The sequence below is a fragment of the Mixophyes fleayi genome, chromosome 4, assembly GCF_038048845.1.
Source record: "Mixophyes fleayi isolate aMixFle1 chromosome 4, aMixFle1.hap1, whole genome shotgun sequence".
Classification (NCBI taxonomy): Eukaryota; Metazoa; Chordata; class Amphibia; order Anura; family Limnodynastidae; genus Mixophyes; species Mixophyes fleayi.
Window position 1 is genome coordinate 216497377 of NC_134405.1, and position 21208 is coordinate 216518584.

At 38.7% G+C, this 21208-nt stretch overlaps 1 protein-coding gene across 1 annotated transcript in view; it reads left to right on the forward strand.

Moving 5' to 3' along the window:
* The window catches only part of LOC142150794 (dynein axonemal heavy chain 3-like), a 947133-nt gene that overhangs the window by 860136 nt on the left and 65789 nt on the right, over positions 1 to 21208 (forward strand). Inside the window, 4 exon segments of the mRNA XM_075205980.1 lie at positions 6506 to 6631; positions 8587 to 8764; positions 11813 to 11889; positions 13481 to 13774. Coding sequence (XP_075062081.1) covers positions 6506 to 6631; positions 8587 to 8764; positions 11813 to 11889; positions 13481 to 13774 — 675 coding nt within the window.

The window sequence follows — 21208 nt, forward strand, 5'->3', positions numbered from 1 at the left end:
AATTGAACCATTGGCCTCCCAAATTCGATCTAATCCTAACATTTCGGGCGTGCAGGTGGAGGACATCAACTCTAAGGTTTCACTTTTTGCGGACGATGTCCTGCTATCGCTTTCTCAGCCGGCCATCTCCCTCCCCAACCTCTTTAAGATTCTCCAGACCTACAGTGAGATATCGAATTACAAAATAAACTATACAAAATCAGAGGCCATGCTGCTTCATGTCCCCCCTCAGGAGGCCGAACTGTTACGGTCCTTTTTTCAAATTCAAATGGCAGACCAGGAAAATAAAATATTTGGGAATCTATCTTACATCTCGTTATGACCTCCTCTATCAGGAAAACTTCCCACCTCTATTTTCCAAAACCTAATCTGACTTGGCATCCTGGAACCGTCTCATCATCTCATGGCTGGGTAGGATCATAGCAGTTAAAATGAACATCATACCCAAATGGTTATATCTCTTCCAAACTCTACCAGTTGCGGTCCCTGCCATCCTCCTATCCAATATCCAGAAAGCTCTGACACGGTTTTTTTGGAATCACAGGCCCCCAAGGGTCTCGCTCAACATTCTCAAAAAACCCATCTCTAGTGGAGGCAGGGGACTACCTGATATTAAGTTATATTATCTGGCTTCCCATTTCTCACAAATTGTTGCATCATACGCCCCCTCGGGTTCCACCTCATGGCTTGACCTAGAGGCGGCACATTTAGCTCTCCCTGATTTCACCTCATTATGGGGTCTATCCCCTATACACCGTCCCCCTCCATCCAAATTACTTCCTACCACTAAATTTGATATCAAGATTTGGGATTCTCACTCCTTCAAATTGAAACTCACATCTGCCCTTTCCCCCCTGACTCCCATTTGGTTTAACCCTATATTTCCTCCTGGCCTCTCCAAGGTACGACACTGCCATTGGACTCAAGCTGGGCTCAAATTTCCATCAGATTTCTCTAAACAAGGCCAGTGGCTTCCGCTAGCAGAACTCCAACCTCCCCCCCCAGCTCGAGTGCTTAACCCTTTCGAGTTCTTCCAAATTACCCACTTTTTACGTTCCCTACCACCCAAATTTCTACTACGTCCCCTTACCCCATTCGAAAATCTTTGCAAACTTCACCCTATAGATAGGGGTATGATATCACAACTTTATAATATCTTTCTTGAATCCACTATCCATCCACAACTCTCACATGAAGCTGACTGGGAGAGGGATTTGGGCCCCCCCCCCAGATGAGGAGGCCTGGGAGGACATGAGACTGGGGATAGCTAAGAGCTCCATATCGACTAAACTAAAAGAGACATCCTATAAAATCTATTATCGCTGGTATTATACCCCTACCCGTCTCCACGCAATGTTCCCCTCCTCGTCACCCGACTGCTGGCGGAGCTGTGGCCACAGGGGATCAATGCTACACATCTGGTGGACTTGCCCAGTTATCACCCCCTTCTGGGACGCGATCCATGGCTTTATCAACACTCTATTTGAGGCTCCCGTGGCGAAGGACCCCTGGATCTTCCTCCTTTGTTATCCTCCCCCAGACCTTGATAAATTTTCTAGAAAACTAATTGCACATATCCTCACAGCCGCTAAATCCCTTATAGCCCTTAATTGGAAACGTACCTCTTCTCCATCTCTCTCTGCCCTTAAAAAGCAAATCTGGCACGTAGCAGCCATGGAAGAAATTACGTACTATTTACATGATAGAGGTTACGCTTTCAACCAAGTGTGGGCTCCTTGGCAGTTCGCAGCACGCTCGTTCCCCTCTGGCCCTTAATGACTCCGTTGTGACCCGTGTGCGGCGGGCAGGATTCGGTCCCCGTCCCACCATCCCCTGACCCTCTAACATTCATAATCTCACCTCCTTTCCGATTACACTCATGCATCAACCTTTGTGGTCTTCCCTTTCCCTTCCCTCCTAATTCTCCTTCACCCCTCCCCCTTCCATTCTACTTTTTCCATTATTGTATCTTACATTTATACAAAAGTATAAAAGGAAAATATGGTCAATGTATCTCTCATGTTGTCAAAAAACTTTTTCTTTAGACTACATTACAATGTTAATGCCCTTCTATGTATACTTTGTAAACTTTTGACTTCGTATTGTATATACCTTTTCCTGTTTGACCATTCAAAATAAAGAATTTAAAAAAAAAAAAAAAAGAAACAATTCTAGCATAATATTGTTTCAAAAAAGTTTATTTTTAACAGAACAGAAGTACACTCATAGGGGGGTATTCAATTGTTAGCGTTAACGCTCTCAAACGAGCGCTCAAAAATCTTAGCGTTAATACGGTAATTACTCGCAGAATTTCAGCTCGCAGCTCCCTGAGCAGCGAGCTGAAGTTCCGCGAGTAAACTACCGTATTAACGCTTTTCGCGCGCAATATTACCGTATAAACGGTAATATTTTTTGAGGGCTCGTTTTTTTTGCGTTAACGCTAACAATTGAATACCCCCTATAGAGCCTGATTCATGAAAGAAAGTTAGGCAAAAGTAAGTAAGGAAAAACCATGTTGCATTGGAGGGGGAAGTAAATTTAAAATTTGGGGTAGGTCATTTCAACTTTAAAGTTTAGTGTACAAATAAGCTATCAGGTATTTGTGTGCTACTTGAAAAAACAGCCAGTATTTTCCTTTTGTGCAAAAAAATAAACTAATTTGCACCCCTTGCATTGCAACATGTCCAGAAAACTTAGTAAATTTTTTGCCTAACTTTCCTTAATCAATCAGCCCCATATTGATTAAATGAATAATAAAATACTCCAAAACAGAAATAGAAGTACAAGTTCTTCTACCAGAAAGATCGGATTGAATTGCAGTGTATCTTTTGTTTCCCCACGTGTTTGTAAACACTGTTCTGTTTAGATGTTAATCCTGGTAGATGTAACAAGAGCCTTGTATTCATCCACCAACGCATTTCAACCTTATGGAAGTAGGTCTTTCTTATGGTGGATCCACTTGACATGCAGTACAGTGTAACTGTATTGGTAGGGCTCTCACTAAACTGTCGACAACTACCATTTCCACACCTGGGTTTGGCAGTGAGACCTCCATCTGTAGTAATTTTTTAGCAAGATGGAACAAATCAAACATCTGTGACCTTATAGACTTGTCTGTATCAAATACCAAATTTGCATCCTTGCACTCAGACAGCCTGGGTGACTCCCAGCTTAAATTTCATCATTGGATATGGATGAGTTTTGTGCTTATTTAAATCTAAGTGAGCTTCCTGTGGCTCACCAGTCAGGAATGAAGAAATACCATTCTCAGGTATGATCTTTTGTAACAAAGCTTGCACCTACCTACGTAAAGAAATAGGATTTACGTTGCTGGGGCCTTTCTGTCCATTTCTTTATCTGTTCATCTCCTACTCCACCTGTACTGCTCCTTTACTTGTTCCTATCAACAGGTGATTGGTTTCCTGTTTGGCATTCGCTTGCTTAGGCACTCTGCATGGTCAACATTCATCTGTACATGTTTATTAGCACAGTATTTTTTGCCTTGTACCCTTTTAACAAAACAGACACATTTGCAAATAAATGTATCTTTTACTCACCGTTGTTTTACAAGTCAGCATAACCTCTATACCAAGGATGAGCACACAGCGCTTGCTGACAGCCTTACGTTTTTTAAGGGCCTGACAGTTTTAGCCAATGAATTGGTTTTGTAAGCCAAAACGTGCAATGAACTACAGAGTGGACTCCCTTCCCAGCTTTTGTTGTAGCCAAAATGAACCAAAACACCCTATCAGTGTAGTCACAAAAACACATGTTCTGGAGCTCTGAAAATACTAACAGCAGAATCTGTGAAAACTGTACACCCCTTATATCACTTTTCCAATATTCCTTTAATAAAAGGGAGAATGCTTCCCGGTTCTCAATTGCTGGCCTCTATAGATTATATAACTGTGAGGGTAAATGAAAAAATATAAATGTTAATTTATAGGGGGACGTGACGTGGGGTAAGTCTTGATTTATTCCACCTCCACAATGATGCTGTATAATTCTGTCTGAACAGTTTGTGGCATAGATTCAACAAGGTGCTGAAAACATTTAGAGATTCTGGTACATGTTGACATGATAGCATACAGTTGCTGCAGATTTGTTGATTGCACATTAGTGCTGTGAATCTCCCCTTCCATAACATCCCAGGTGCTCTACTGGAGTAAGCAACAATACTCAGGTAGGCTTTGACATTTAAATGATGCTCAATTGGTATTAAGGGGTCTGTGACTGGATCACTGATAAATAACTTCTGAAGAGGGGCCCCATGCTAATTAGATCTTTTGATGTGTGAAAATCCAACATTGAAGGCAGGAACTTTTAGTTAAAACTGGCTCCTAGAGTCTCTGCATCTGAAAACCAGATGCAGGACATCATAGCATCTCTAGAATTTCATGGATAAATGTAAATATTGTTGGCTTTGCAATGCATGTAAATCCATGTTTGTGTAAACACATTGCATCCTGATTCTAAAAATAGCCTGTGTCCACATCAGTATAAAAAGCACTGTCTTGTACACTGAAATGTTCTTCTTGTTTCATCTGATCTGATCACTGGTACCTTAAACCAGTGTGAGAGCAAATAAACATCACTTGCTTCAAAGACCTGCTTGAAAACATCTTTAATATAGCTGTATTCCTGTGACCTGCAGATTAGACCCTAAATCTAATCCTTTCTCCGGCTGTTTCTGAGTTTGGACCCAGCTTTTCCGGTACCACCGCTCTGCCTGCTACCCTGCAGCTGTGGTGAGTGTAATAGGCTAGGGGGGATCCATCCACAGCACCCCTGATCCATAGTAAGAGGTTAGGAGTGCCAGCTCAAGTACGCCAGTAACAGGGTACACTCGCAGCGTCAGTTACCCAGAAGAAACCCGATACTGGATGCCGGTAAGGAGTCCAGTGGTGGTAGCATTTGTAAGTCCCTCTTACTGCAGCAAGAGGATGCATTTGGGATAACGAAAGGGAACGGTGGCAAATTAAGCCCAGCCAGTTCCCAGCAGCAACAGACAGGGTGGCATAGTCGGTCCATCCTGTCCCCCTATTACACCACCACCAGCCTGCCTTGTTGACACAAGTTTGGATCCATGGATTTAATGTGTTTTTGACAGATCCTGACCCTATCATCTACTGATCACAGTAGATTTGTCAGACCAGGCAACATTTTTCCAGTGTTCAACTGTCCAGTTTTTGTGAGCCTGTACCCACTGATGCCTCGGTGTACCATTTTAAATGCTAATAAAACACATGTAAATGTGTCTGACACTGGACTCACATACCCACTACTAGGCATTTGCTAGTGTTGTGGTAGCGTTGTAGTTTTCAGAACACATTTCTTCCATTCAGTTTCATTTTTTGAGTTTACCACAAATAAATGCATTGGGAAAGTTACATTGAGCACCTAAATTCCAGGAAAAATGCTACTAAGACATTTTGTGTCTTACATTTTATGTTTGACATTCATTTTCACTAGTGTTAAAAAACACAAACACAACACCAGTTGGTATGTGGCCTTATATTGGCAAAAATGAATCACACTACATCAAACTAAATGTTAAACAAAATGTTATCAGTAATTAAATGGGCAACCCATAGATGGGCCTTGCAATATCATCTCATGTAAAAATATGGGAAATACATATGTGTATTTTGTGGGAATATAGACACAAATAACACTATTGTAACCAACATCAGTTATGTGAATAAAGTATATTTTACCAGAAACTTTCTTAGAATTTAAGAGTATTTGAGATATTTGGAATTGTATGTAATCTAATTAACAAACTGTGTGCAAGGAGATTCCCAATAGCGCCTTAAAAAATTAGATGTACATAGAAAAATATAGCCTTCCTAAAACAAGGTTAATAATATATATTTCTAAAACTTTTTCCATATATATTTCTGAACATAACTAGTTGCTCTTTCTGATAATGGCACTTGAGGGCTTATTCACACAGTCATGCTGAAGTACGCTGTACATCTGTTGTCTGTTTTTTTCACTGCACTGTAAAACTACATCCCATAACACAGTTCATGTCAATGTGACTGTGTGAACAAGTACTGAAACTTAGGTTTCATTTTTCTGTAAGGGTGATTAAAAACCATTACTTTAACACAAATTGCAAAGCTTAGCCCTTAATGCTTTAAAATTAAAAAGGGATATCTTAGAATGAGATTTATAATTAGCTTTGACATTATAAAGCACATTTCTCACAAATGTTATAGATTTAATTTCCAATTTGAAAAGCAAGCCGTAAACATATATTCATGTATATGCCTGAACTTTGTTTACCCATAAATATTGGAGATTGTAAATTCGTTCCTTCAGTTGTATCAGGAGATTGTAAAAGGTTAGAAAGTTGTGTAGTTTGTCTGGTGAATTATTATTCATGCTGGGTATATGTAGAATAGGAAGCTTTACTAATGATGGACATATTAATATGTAGAATTTTCAAATTGGTAATTACATAGTAATTTCATTTTATTTAAATCATGACCTTATTCAGTTGACAGAGTGGAAAAATATATATGATTCTACGCACCCTAATGAGATGGAATTGCCGAGCCCATGGGAAGATCTCTTGACTGCTTTTCAGAAACTGTTGGTTATTCGCTGCATACGACCCGACAAGGTAAACAAGACAAATATTATTTTTGTAGCATTTACTTGATGTAGCTGCATGTATTATGCACATGTTTTTGTTGGTTTGTTTTCTCTCAGTCACATACAGCAAGCAAAAAAGGTTCCATGATATTGCCAATGCTGTGCCCCAAAAGCCTACTTTAAAAAATGAACGTATCAAATGAACCTAAATGAGCCAATTTTCGTCAATATACCCCCATTTTATTTTTTTTTACATGCTAAGCAACATAAAAATTTGGTCAAGTATTTTAGATAGGCAGAATATGTGAGACCTATAACATATATAAAAGAAACCAACAATAGAAAAACAAATCACACTGTTACAGATTACCTATTAAAAATCAATTTCACTGACAGAGGACAGGGGTGCTGAAATAAATAGAAATGTCCAACAGTTGATCCTTTCTCTTAAAGAGCAGTAAAGGACATAATGAAAATTTGATGTGCAAGCAGTAGAAAATCTAAGTGAAATGAGCTTTCGACAAGAGAAAAGCAGCAGGTCCTCCTCAAATCACGCCAGTTCTTCCTGATGGTGAAGATTGGCACTCACAAGCCGTCATTGCCTTTATTGTACTTTCCCTAAAAATATTACAGCAGGGAAGAAGCAGCAGATGTTGATTTCTAATATTGTATAGCAAATCAGCAGTAACTCTGTCAATTGTTGCCAAACTTTCCGTGGGGGTTATTTGTGAGGAGTAAATAATTAGGTCAGATCTATTAAATGAGAGCAGAATTTCAACTAATTTGAACAGACCTCATACTGTGTGTCTTTGCTGTGTCCAATATGTGACTAATATCAATAAATTAACTCCATAGGACATACACTAAGCTGCAGAAATGAAGAGGAGCTGTGATGCATCACATGTATTTCCTTAAGCAAGGATTACAAGCAATTTCACATTTCCACTTGCTCTATTTCCATGCAAGTTTTTAGCTTACGGACTAAATCATAAGAATTATATTATTGGTTGTTTACACAAATAAAGAAATAAGTCAAGAAAATCATTACTTTTCAAGGGGTGTAATAATGACCTTTGAACACCAAAGACCTTGCATTCAACCCATATATTTATCAATGTAGTTTGTAAACTATAGTAGGCAGAATTCATTTATACCATGTTTGAGTTTTATTAATATTAAGTGTGCCATGTGCTATGCATATATCAACCATGTTGCATGGCATTTGACAAAAAATAGGTGTGAAATACTTTACATGAACAAGTGTTTGGCCCTGTAATAGTTTATTCTTTATTGTTTTACATTTGGACCCCCCATCTCCCGGAAACCCTACTTTCTTCCCTGGTTACCATGAAACCTAGTCATCTTTTGCCATGTATTCCAACCGTAATGGTCCAAGAGCTGAACAGATTAGTTGAAGAAATAATAAGAAACAGTTTTATGTACTCCTTGAACACACATTTGGACATGACTGCTGTTGACACCTTGACTTTTGTGGGAAATAACCTGGAAAAATAATTTATGTACAATACCTTTTGACATTTGATCTAATTTGATAACATTTGTAACATACACCGGTTTATTTATTTTTTGCAGGAAAATTATTCTCACACCAATCATTCAAGATCTCTACTAGTCCTTGACCAGTGTTGGTTAACCTGTGACACTCTAGGTGTTGTGAAACTACAAGTCCCAGCATACCCTTCCAGCAATAAGCTGCTATATATTGGTAAAGCATGCTGGGACTTGTAGTTTTACAACACCTGGAGAGTCACAGGTTAGCCAACACTGTCCTAGATGTAGGGAATACCGACTTGCTACCAAACTATTTACATATCATCTATCATATCTGTCTGTAGTACTTCAAGACTGAACTAATAATTATTTCCGCCACTAATGGCCAGTGGCAGAGCCTGTTTATATTATTTGTGTTTTATTACTATATTAGATTATTTTTCTAATTTCTGTTTGTTAATTGCTACTTAGGTTATTCCTGCTGTCCAGCAATTTGTCATCGATAAAATGGGCCCAGCTTACATAGATCCTCCAACATTTGACCTGCAGCGCAGTTATATGGACTCTACCTCTAGCACACCTCTGATATTTGTCTTATCGTCTGGAGCCGATCCTTTAGAATTACTGATGCAATTTGCAGAAGAACAAGGTGATGATAATTGTACTGCCTAATGATACATGCATTAAAACCTAAATCATGGTAGGATGGCAAGGCTTCTCTTGGTCTGGTGCACTAATATCACTATGTATCTTTTTTGTTCATGTCTCTGCAAAGGTCACGTAAAACTTTATTTGTACAAATGCATAGCTGTAAGTTTTAGGTGAAGTTTTAATATGCACTGATAATATAATTTGTGTGTAAAATATCTGTTGTTGCAAATTACTTCCTTTAAGATGCATTTGACACTGCTGACTAACATATTTTCTTAATGATCTCCTATTTTAGCTCATATAAGGCTGACTATCTTTAAGAGTTTGATATTGTACTTTCTGGGGTCCATAAATGAAGGAAAGAACAGTCCATAATTGCACATTTATATTTGCACTTTGGTGTATCCACCTTCAAATTGCATACATTTGTCCTCTAACCATGTTCATAGCAGATGGTATTGTGTGCTCTTGAGTGAGTTAAACATGCACGGCTCCCCTGAGTTAAAGCTAAGTCATGTCTACACAAAGACTGTCTTTCACCCTCTAGCCAAATGTCAGTTTTCCAACAAACATTTTCATGTCCATAAGGGTCCTAAGGTGAAATGTTTCCAACAGTTTCACATACATACAATATCACCATCTTGTCACACCTATGTAAAAGCACCTCTATTCATGTTTTATTGTATTTCTCTTTATTCGTTTCCTTTATTGTGGTGGTTACTTGTAGTTGTCATCTTTTATAGCAAACTGATACAGGACTATTGTATGTAACCTAGGAATTTTTAGGTGATGTAGGTTACTATATGACTCGTATATGTTTTCACTCTTCTATAAGTTTTTACAGGCACTATTCTCTAACTACTGCTGTCATAAATATGACATGTTTTACTGAATCTCTAGAATTTATTTTAAGGATTCGTTATCAGGTAAAATATAATAGCCTGAATATTAGCAAAAAGACCTTCTTCCTGTAGCAAAATAACAACAATAGTTGTATATGCATTAGGAGTCTAAGCAAATGCCTGTTTTAAATAACCATAAATTACGGTGGTATGAATAAGTGTTGTTTTCTAGAATGTAACCTTCAAGGTAAACAAACTGCGATACAGAATATAAAATAACAACTGCCACCACATCATTACCACAGTATTACAGAATGAAGGCTAGAATGGGAAGCAAGAATAGTAGTCAATTACACATTTGTCTGCATTTGTGTGATGGAAACACCATTATTTCTGACAACCTGCCAAGTATCTGCTAGCTATTAGTGACAGAATATGAAAACAAGCCAAATAATCACATTTCAATTTAGTCAGAACAAACTATCATTTTAGAATTTCACTCTTCCCAAGTTGATCTTTTTAGTATGCCTTTAAAATGTTACTCTCAGCTATGTCCTAACTTTGTCAAGGGTGTAACATTTTACCACTCATTATCCCGTGTTCATATAGATGGGAATTCAGACTCTGCATAAGGAATCTGCAGCTACAGTGAGAAGAGGAGCTGGCAGCTATTGCTTGGCTTCTTGCCAGTTTGTTAGGCTGCTTATATTATCATTTTTAAATGGTGACTGTATCTATTACAAAGAAATATCTGGAAGAAATTTACGCCAGCTAATTGTCTATTGACTTCTTCGCTATGCCCATTTTCTTATGTGACACACGGGTTTTAGTCGATATGAAAAGTAATAAGAAATAGACATCATCGGCATGTTTTCTTGAAGGACAAAAGCATTGGGGCTAACCACCCTCAAATAATTAGTCTAACTATAGATGCTGAAAGCATCTGTTGCTGGAGAACACACAGCAGACAATGTATGAGCCCTGACTACACTAATTATAGAGAAAAAGTATTGCATGCACCGTGAACATTTCATCTTGTGGGTATCTCATGTATAAATACAGTACCACAGCTACAAAGCTGTATAACAAAGTGCCAATTCTATTCAAGCAACTTATTACTTTTTATCCGCTCCTAAGATTTTTATGTGTCCAGTGCTAATTAGTATCCCTATATAAAGTATCAATTGATGAATTTAACAGCCAGTTTTAGCTAAAGTGCGATCTGGGGCAAATATCAAGATTAGGCCCCTGTGTGCAAATCCATAACATTTGACATAGGAAAATAACCTGTTTACTGTATATGTAAGGAAACCATAAATGAAAATGTTATGTTTATGAATCATTTGCACATATAAGTGTTTTATTTATAGACATGAGCAAAGTGTTCAAAACTGTTCCATTCCTCATGTCGCTTTTAACTGTGAGATTTTGCACGTTGTACCAGCAGAATTTGGTCTGATGTGTCCATCATTCAAGCTATATTCACAAACTATATATTTAATAAAATGTGAATTTACAAATACAATGCTGAATGGCATTTCCAACATTTGTTTTGCCAGATCTTGGCACCGCTCTGAAATGGCCAGGTCTGCTGCAAAACTAGATTCATATAAAATGTGCTTATCACTAGCTATTTAGAGTAGATCTCAGGCAGGCTCATCCAGGTTGCTAGCCTGTAGTGGCAGAGGTGGAGGATGTGCATTAGTTTTTTTAAAAGTCTTTATAAACTTCAAAGTTTATAAACTTTAATAGCACTGTGAAATTGGGATGTATTAAAGAAAGCTGCCCCTGTTCTATTGAGAAGAACAAATGATGTTACTATATGGAATATTTTATTTCTAATTTTTTCGTCCTAAAAGAGAAGCCTTGTGTGACTTTTTCCTGTCTAGTATATCACAAGGTAATTCTGAAGATGATGCCTTCTTTGGTATTTATTGGCCAGATTCTGCCTTCTCCTATTATTGTTTTGGTCACCTATCTCCATTTTATCTTGGATTAGGAAAAACGTCCAGCACCTGCAGAATCAATGTTCAATAGCATTATTCCTGGTGACTAGGTTGTTTTTCTGTAAGAACACCGGGAAGCAGGAGATTTATTTCACTTTGCTAACGCACCTCCTTCCCACAACAACTGCCATCAGTTATCACTACTCCTTTATTTCAGAGGTTACAATTCATTTTACTGAAAGTATTTTTTTCTTCTAGAAATGGGTGGTGTGAATCTTCAGACAATTTCTCTTGGTCAAGGTCAAGGTCCTATTGCTCGAAAAATGGTTGAGAAGGTAAAGTGCATTAATGTTTCTGAATTATAACAGAGAGGGGATGTTTTTGGCAATTGCCCGATTTCCAGTCCCGATGGACAACACATTGTATCTAATTGAAATTCAAGCGACTTCCAGGGGTAAATGTATCAAGCTGAGAGTTTTCCGGCGGGTTTGAAAAGCAGGGATGTTGCCTATTGCAACCAATCAGATTCTAGCTGTCATTTTGTAGAATGTACTAAATAAATGATAGCTAGATAGCTTTCAAACTCTCAGCTTGATACATTTACCTCCTAATTGTTTAAAAAGACACAGAATCAGTCTAATAAAGTATATGCTAACTGTCTCACTCAGTTGTTGGTGCAACACAGTAATATAAGGCTCAATACCAATTCCCAATTCATGAGACTAAGGGATCTATTTATTAATAGGTGAAAACCCTAGTTCCAATGAAAATGTAAGTTTTTTGCTGGATTTAGAGCTAATCCATACTTACCATAACTGCCGGCAAGTGAAGGCTATCGCCGGCGGTAGCATTTGCAGCGCGCCTCCGGCAAAGGTTCCCCATGCAAAACACGAGGAAGCATATTTATCATGGACAGTTGTAGTACAAGTACCTCCACTGTCCTCATAAAGCCATCACCATCTCATGATGCTTATAGCTGGGGGTAAGCAATGAAAAAAATGTTCTATTATTAAAATTAAAATAAAAAAAAGTTTATTTTTTTCTATTGTTTTACATTTCATTTTCAATAATTGTATTAATCTTTCTTTATTGAAGCTGGAACTAAAAGTCCAAGTCCGGGCTTTTAGATCTAGTGCACATGCGTGAGCCAATGTGCAAAACACATAAGCATTAATATCTTTATTATTTCACCTTTATTACTGGTTCTGGGCTTGCCGACTGTCAGATGTGATTATCACAGGCCCTCCATCCTCTAAAATAATGTAATACAAAATAACAGACATATAATCCTAAAATGGCAAGTTAAACCAAGGTATTATATAAAAAATAAGAGGAAAAAAACTTTCAATGATAGCATCTTTAGCTCCACAATGTATGGCTAATAGTATAATATATTGTCTAAAACTGTCTAATATATTAAAATATTTCAAAAAACATGTCTAAAATTGTAGCTGTAAAAACATATACATCTCTCAATTTAAGGTTGGATTATATCTGTACCTTTTACAGTAACATAGTTAGGCAGTATTCATATATATATAGTTACTTGTATTTCTGATTCTTTATTATTGTATGAAAGATGTTATGCTCATAACTAGTGTAGTGTCTCCTACTTTTACATCTCTCATAAATATTTTACAAAGAATTTATATCAAAAGGCCAAGCATCTATTATTTCTTCCCGAAGACACTCATTTAATAGCCATTAAAATGCAAATACATCTATGATTTTTAAATCAGGAAAATTAACATTAACAGTTGGATGATTGATTAAAGGTCACAGAGACTGTATAACTTAATTTTCTGGCTAATAATTGTATTTACATTTTCTCCAGATTGTTTGGGATTCACTATTCATTTTATCTGTTGACAAGTGAATAATTTGCTTAAATACTTGTATTTCCCCAACTTTGCTGATATCTTGCAGGCAGCACAAAATGGCACATGGGTCGTTCTCCAGAACTGCCATTTAGCCACTAGTTGGTTCGCGGACCTTGAACAAATCTGTGAAGAAGTCATTACAGATCCCGAGAAGACAAAATCCAGTTTTCGCTTATGGCTGACCAGTTATCCCTCACTAAATTTCCCTGTGTCAGTCCTACAGAATGGAATAAAAATGACCAACGAACCACCAAAAGGACTAAGGGCAAACTTACTAAAGTCGTACCTCAGCGATCCCATTTGCAATCCAGCTTTTTTTAATGGCTGTAACAAACCACAGGTAGGATTCCTTTACTGTATCAGTGCACTCAGCAAGCTAATTAGTTTCTAAGGCCAACATTTACAAACCTCTACTAGACAAAATCCCCTACATAATTGCTGTTCAGTAATAAAAAAAAGTTAAGTTTGTAAATGTATAAATCTGAAAATAATAAAATGTTTAAAGGAGTTTTATTCTATCCCAGCCACTTACTAGAATGTCTTATTTTAATATTGGGCAGTACACAATCTTGTCATCTAATTGCTGTCCAGGGTTGACAGCTACCTCCACAGGCTGCTGGCTGTGAGTTGTTATGCATGGATTTTCCATGTTCTAGCATCTATGTGTTCCCATGATATTTATAGCTCATCACAATGTGTTATCTTAAAGCTAAGAGCTTTTACATTAACGGTGAGTGCTTGATAGTGGCTATAATGTAAATATGGGTAATTTTGTATTATCAAAATTAGAGATGTGTGCAGACCCCCGTGTTTGGGTTTTGGTTCTAAAACCATGTTTGTGTTTTAGTTTTGATCAAATATTCTCATGTGCTTTGGTTTTGGTTTTTGGATCTGGATTTTATTAACAATTGTGAAAAACAGGTAAAATCATGCCATTTTCAGCTGTTTTTGTGTCTACATTAGTATTTACAGCATTAACATTCATTTACAATTATTTATAGTCTATTTTTTATTGATCTCTTGTCAAACTTTTTCACCAATTTTGCCCAAAGGCTGCAGTGAGCTGGCTGGCTAAAATTAGTGGCAGAGCAACGGCACAAATACATGGCAGTTTAATCAAAGATACAATCCCTGTGAAGCATAGTGGCACAGCAGTGGCATATGGGATGGCAGTTTATTAAAGTAAAGGACACCCCCACAATTAAAATGGTTTGAGAAAATCACTGAAGCATATAAACTATGGAATTCTACCTCGAGTCGTTACTACCACTTGCTTCAGTTGGGGATAGGGAATGCCACTTTTGTGGCTGAAGTGCTTGATTTGTTTGGGCCCCCACAAAAGAAAATATTTTGGTTGTTGGTTGATGAACCAGATATAGGTTTTAACAATTTACTAATGGGCATTTGGCTAAAAGTGGTCATCTTCGTCTATGTGCCATGGGTAACGGCTATTGACATGAGCTTCCAGAACAGGTGACAGAGGTCTTTCCCTATAGCAGCCGCCTTTCCCATATAGCTAATTGCACTAACAGGTACTTGATTGTCCCCACTTCTTAACTCTTGGCATAGTGGTAGCTTATATATAATATCACAACAGATAAATAGGAGGTGGTAGCCCAGAAAGAAGTGGAAGGTTAGGAGTAGTCAGGGGTCCATAGCAGGCAGAGTAACCAGGGACAGGCCAAAGGGTCAGAGCTGGCAGCGAGCAGGCATATCCGAATAATGAAGCCAAATACAATCGGAGTACAAGCAGGGTCCAGAAACAGGCCAGGGGTCACAACAAGAATTAATCAAGAAATGGACAGAGAATCTACAGGACAGGGAGAGCAGGTCAGCTAATGTGGTACAGCTAGCAGGGAGGCTAGGCCTTCCCTGCCTTAATTACAGAATGTGACCAATCAGCTGCCAGTGCAGCAGCCCCTGCAATTAGCCCACAGGTGTATCTTAATTAATGGGGTCCCCCCTGTGCACGCACCTGGCTGTCAAAAGTTGCCAGAATGCGACGTTGAACACAAAAGTGTCCTGGCCGTTGCCCTGACAATGGCCAGGAGGAGCCAGGCGGAACTGATGTCCCGGCTGTCAGGGCAAAAGCTGAGACGCGAACAACAGGAGCAGCAGGTAAATCGTCACATTGGTGGTGGCTCGTGACACTATGTTGGCAATGCCATCACCCTCATCATACTGTTCATTATCATCACACAGTATTATTTCATGCCCACTGAAATGTAGTGTTACAGATTCTGTTTGTAATTAGCTGCAAGAAAGGTATTCCTGATACAATGTTCAGTTCATTTTGATGAACACCAGTTTTACTAAATGTTTTGGGAAGTAATCTCCTCGGACGATCACTCACAATGTTCCCGGCTGTGCTTATTACTTTTTCTGTGTACACACTGGAGGATGGACAGCTTAAATACACCATAGGGCAGCATGGTGGCTTAGTGGTTAGCACTTCTGCCTCACAACGATTCCCGACCATGGCCATATCTGTGTGGAGCTTGTATGTTCTCCCCGTGTTTGCGTGGGTTTTCTCTGGGTGCTCTGGTTTCCTCCCACATTCCATAAACATATTAGTAGGTTAATTGGCTGCTATCAAATTGACCCTAGTCTGTCTGTCTGTCTGTCTATCTATGTGTGCATGTTAGGGGATTTAGACTGTAAGCTCCAATGGGGCAGGGACTGATGTGAGTTCTCTGTACAGCGCTGCGGAATTAGTAGCGCTATATAAATAGCTGATGATGATGTTAGCTAGTTAGTACAAGGGGCTCCAAATTGCATTTTTCTTTTCCCTGAATTCAAAGAGACTGCACGAGATGCTAATTTATACATTGTCATTAAAGTAATCCTCAGTGGCGGATCCAGGAAGGGGGGACGATTGGGGCAATCACCCCCCCTAGCAGGGGCTTGCTGCCTGTGGCTGCACACTATGTGCAGGTCCATTCGGCAGAGACAGGCAGACAGAGAGTCCTGCCCAGCTGCTCTGATTGTGTTTTAAACACAATCAGAGCAGCCGGGCAGCACACTTTCCCTGCCTGTCCACTCCTAATTAGTTTACTTATGTACTATTACAACCAGTAGCCAATGCTTATTCTCTTCACTCTCTCACACCCAATTTATCAGCACACAATTTTAGCAGACTGATCTGTAAATAAACTCTTAAGATTTGTGCAGTAAAATCACAGATATTTCAATATAAATTGCCTCATTCACCTTGTACAACCCTCTACAAGCGACTTTCAGAGCACAGAATTGCAGCAAACATCCTACCCACAGGCTAGTCCTTCTAAAATGGCAGCTAAAACAGGAGGTAAGGCTATACACCAATCAACCACAACATTAAAACCACCTGCCAAATATTGTGTAGGTCCTTCTTGTGCTGCTAAAACAGCTCTAAGCCCTAGGACATGGACCCACTAGACCTCTGAGGGTGTCCTGTGGAATCGGGCACCAAGACCTTAGCAGCAGGTCCTTCAAGTTCTGTAAGTTGCGAGTCTAACTTGTTTTTCCAGCACATCCCACAGATGCTGGATCGGATTGAGATCTGGGGAATTTGGAGGCCAAGTTAATACCTTGAATTCTTTGTCATGTTCCTCAAACCATTCCTGAACATTATTTACTGTGTGTTCTGTCACATTTCTATCATAGTCATCATTAACTTTTTCAGTAATTAGTCCTAAAGTAACTCTTCTTTGGGATTGGACCTAACGGGCGAGCCTTCACTCCCCACGCACATCAGTGAGGCTTGGGTGACCATGACTCTGTCAGCCGGTTCACTGGTTGTCCTTCATTGGACCACTGTTGGTAGGTACTAACCACTGTATACCGGAAACACCCCAGAAGACCTGCTGTTTTGGAGCTGCTCTTACTCAGTCTTCTAGTCATCACAATTTGTCCCTTGTCAAAGTAGCTCAGATCCTTATGCTTGCTAATTTTTCCTGCTTCCAGGAAACTTCAAGAAATACTGTTTACTTGCTGCCTAATATATCCCACCACTTCACAGGTGTCATTGTAGCGAGATAATCAATGTTATTCACTTCACTTGTCAGTGGTTTTAATGTTGTGGCTGATCCGTCTATATAGAAGACATCGATCCAAAACTTGCAAGATCTGACATTCTTCTGGAACTTACATTTTGTCTTGTTGACAGATCTGAATTTTTCGGGAGAAAGAGTCATGACTCTGTTGGACTCTGTTCTCCAAAATTCAGATCTGCAGGATTTCTCCAAATCCGAACCGCTCATCTCTAAATAAAATAATATACTCTGTATTTGAGATGGTAAGAAAGCGAGATGGCAAATCTTTAGAAGACAACAGCATTGCACAATATATCACTGCCCAAAATACTCTTCCTGGAAAGGATCGGTATTATCACTTTTGTCAGACGTTGAGAATCTTTCCTGCAGAACCTTTTATTGCTAGCATTGTGCATTGGTAACTAAACTGATTAGTACTTATGACAGGGCTTGCTTCTAGCAGTTTGAGTGTGACAGTTATTCCAAATATTAAATTGTTTTGACATACAGGGCCTGACTCATCAAGACACGCATTCTGAGCGCAACCTGCATTTAGTATTAAACGCACATATTTCGGCTGTGCACACTCCCGAATTCCTCAAGGCACGGATCTCAAGATACGTGCGCTGTTGAAATCAGAGGTAAATCTGCTGTGCTCTACTACACGAGACGCTGCAGGATACATCTATTACCTGTATGGATTGTAAATTTGCAAAAGAACGCACAGGAAAATAAAAAAATATTGAATTAATGTCACCTATTAATAACATAGGCATTAGTAATAAAACAGTAAAAAAAGTGTGTTTATTTTTTTCTTCACATGAAATATATTTTTTAGATTGTTGTTTAATGAGCATACAATAAAGTTTTACAGTTGCTCGTAATTGCAAACACATGTTATAGCATGCATGTCATCAATACTGATCAGGACTTAGACTAGCCCTGTAGCTGGAGCAATAAATACGGCAGAAAAAGAAATAACTTTGAGATGGCCAGAGCTGGTTTCAAACGTGGCTGCATGTGCTTGAGTTAGGCACGTCCCTATTGTAAATCAGCTACGTCAAAATGCCTCTTACCTGCCCCGTTCACTGTGGTAAGTGTCCTTTGCGTACAAAGCCATAGTGGACAGGGCTGCATTCATGCCCCTATCTCCTGGTTCTGAGTATGCAGATTGATTTTGCATTCAATCAGCAAATACATGCCTTAATGAATCAGGCCCACAGTATCTATGTATTTTATAATGCACAATTGCCTCAGCAATGGTGTATGCAGGGCCGGTGCTAGGGTCCGTGGCGCCGTAGGCACATTTTCAAAATTGACGCCCCCCCTTCCCCGGCACATTTTCAAAATCGGCGCCCCCACCCTGCACACTTACAAAATAGTGTGTAAGTGTGCAGGGTGGGGGCGCCGATTTTGAAAATGTGCGTCTTTTCTTACCTTAACTTGCCTCCTCTCTGCTCCGTCTCCTCCCCTCCACTCACTGACACTGTCGGCCCGTGATGATGATGTCACGGCCGACAGTCAGTCAGTGAGTGGAGGGGAGGAGACGGAGCGTAGAGGCGGCGGTGGTGAGCAATAGTCCCTCCCCCCCTCCCTGTGGATGTATCTGAAGCTGTGCGGCGGCCATGAAAGGTATGGTCAGCGGTCGCCGCACAGTTTTAAAGAAATTTTTAATCTGTGGCGCCCTCCAGGCGCTCTCCAGAGCCCGGCGCCCTAGGCAACTGCCTAACCTTGCCTAATGGGAGCGCCGGGCCTGGGTGTATGGGCTGCATTTTGTCACCTAAAGCCTGGTTTATGTGACATCATTATTTAGCTAACGTGTGGCCATTCGCATGAACGACATGAGGGCGTGTTCACACAAATGTAAAAGCAGATAGGTGTGAATGAGCTCTGAAAGTAGTACTACTTAAATACACAGCAAAAATGTGTCACTCTTGACTATTTGTCACACCACACCATGATCTGCCCACTGATGTCTCCATGCTGAATAGAGCACAATCCAAAATTGGTAAGCCACACACCCTTTTGGATGCCAAGACTTCAGAGTGCCCTGCAAGAATTGCACAGGTTGGGAACATGCTCCAATAATACATGAGTAGTGTATTGTACACCTTGTATGTCACATTTATTAAGCCTTTTTCTTAGAAAATGTTCTGTTGTTAGGATGATTCAGGAAAAATATGGGCTTTTAAATATTATGAATGTTTACTTCTTTAGTACATAAATTGACATATATTAAAGCTTTATTTGAAATATTTAAGCATATACTATCAGGAGGACATAATTCATAAAGCTATGCATAAGGTAATGTAGTTTTGGAATCCTAACAATAAATATTGAAATAGTGACCTTTGAATGTATAGCTGTAGCTCATTGGAATAGTCAGGACCAATGCTGAATACATAGGAAGAGACTGAATTCTAAGGAACAAATCCATTGTTTTACGCACCATCATCAAACTGTCAACAGAAATGATAGTTCTTAAAGTAGGGGATATTCTCTTTGCTGCCATGCTGAGAAATCTCTTGACATGTATGTCAACAAAACTCCAGTCACATCACTCAGATTTTTCATCTTCCAGTTTATTTTGTTGTATGTCTGCTGCAGTGTAACCTTGTCGTAGTTGAAAGATAGTTGAACTATTGCAAAAATATCCTGCACCATGTAATGACTTGTTCAATATGTCAGCGTTCTAGTTTCATAAATGTACAGCATGAAGCGGATGACATTTCATTTGTCATTCCAGCAAGCATACGTTTTTTATGAAGTTTATTATTATATTGTTTACTTTTATATGTCTTCAAATCTCATTCAAAAATGCAATATTCATAGAGTTCGGATCTCACTTAAAATATTAAAAGTCAAATAGGATTTATTTTGTTATGTTGATGTTTTGGCTTTCATTGCCAAAATCTTTATAAAGTTTTCCTAAACAAGACTATTCATACTATAAAATTCTGCTAAAAATAGGGAATAGCTAAAACAAGAGACGAACATGAACCTCATAGACATGTTGTATACATTATTTACGCAATATGTTTATAATACATATGCAATGAATATACACATTTCACAGTGTATTAACACTTCTTATAGGTCACTAAACCTAAAATTATTATGTATTATTATTATTATTATTATTATTATTATTAATAATAATAATAATAATAATAATAATAATAATACAAACATTTACTCTGCAGCACTTGTATAAACAAGCTAATAATAGGATGTATAAAGGATATAGGTAAAAGTCCCCATACTATAAGGGGGAGAGTACCACCTATTGTTCTTGAGTACAATTATTTTCTAGCTAAACGAGGCTGGCTAGAGTGCGTTCCACAGGTTTTATAGACATGAAATATGGTGCGAATGGAACCATAACCCACATACACCCATAATGATAACTTACCTAAAATATGGTCACTTTTAAGACATTGTTAGATAAGTGAAAATTGAACGTGCAGTCTTCACTCTTTCTCATGCTGAATATGTGTTGTGCTAGTTTTACACTGTTCTGTTCAATCTGATTTAATCTATGTTGTAAAAAAAAGTTTAACTTTACTTTTGTTTGTATACTGTTGAAATTAACAAGCCACAACCTGGTCTCACTGTTACTGAGTGTATGCAATCATTATTTAATAATCAAAAAAAATATTTGGGAATCAATCTGCCAAAAACATAACTGGCCCAATACTGAAAATCGTCCTGTGAAACAATCTGAGGGAGATTCCCTAATCTTTAGTCACAAATGTTTATTT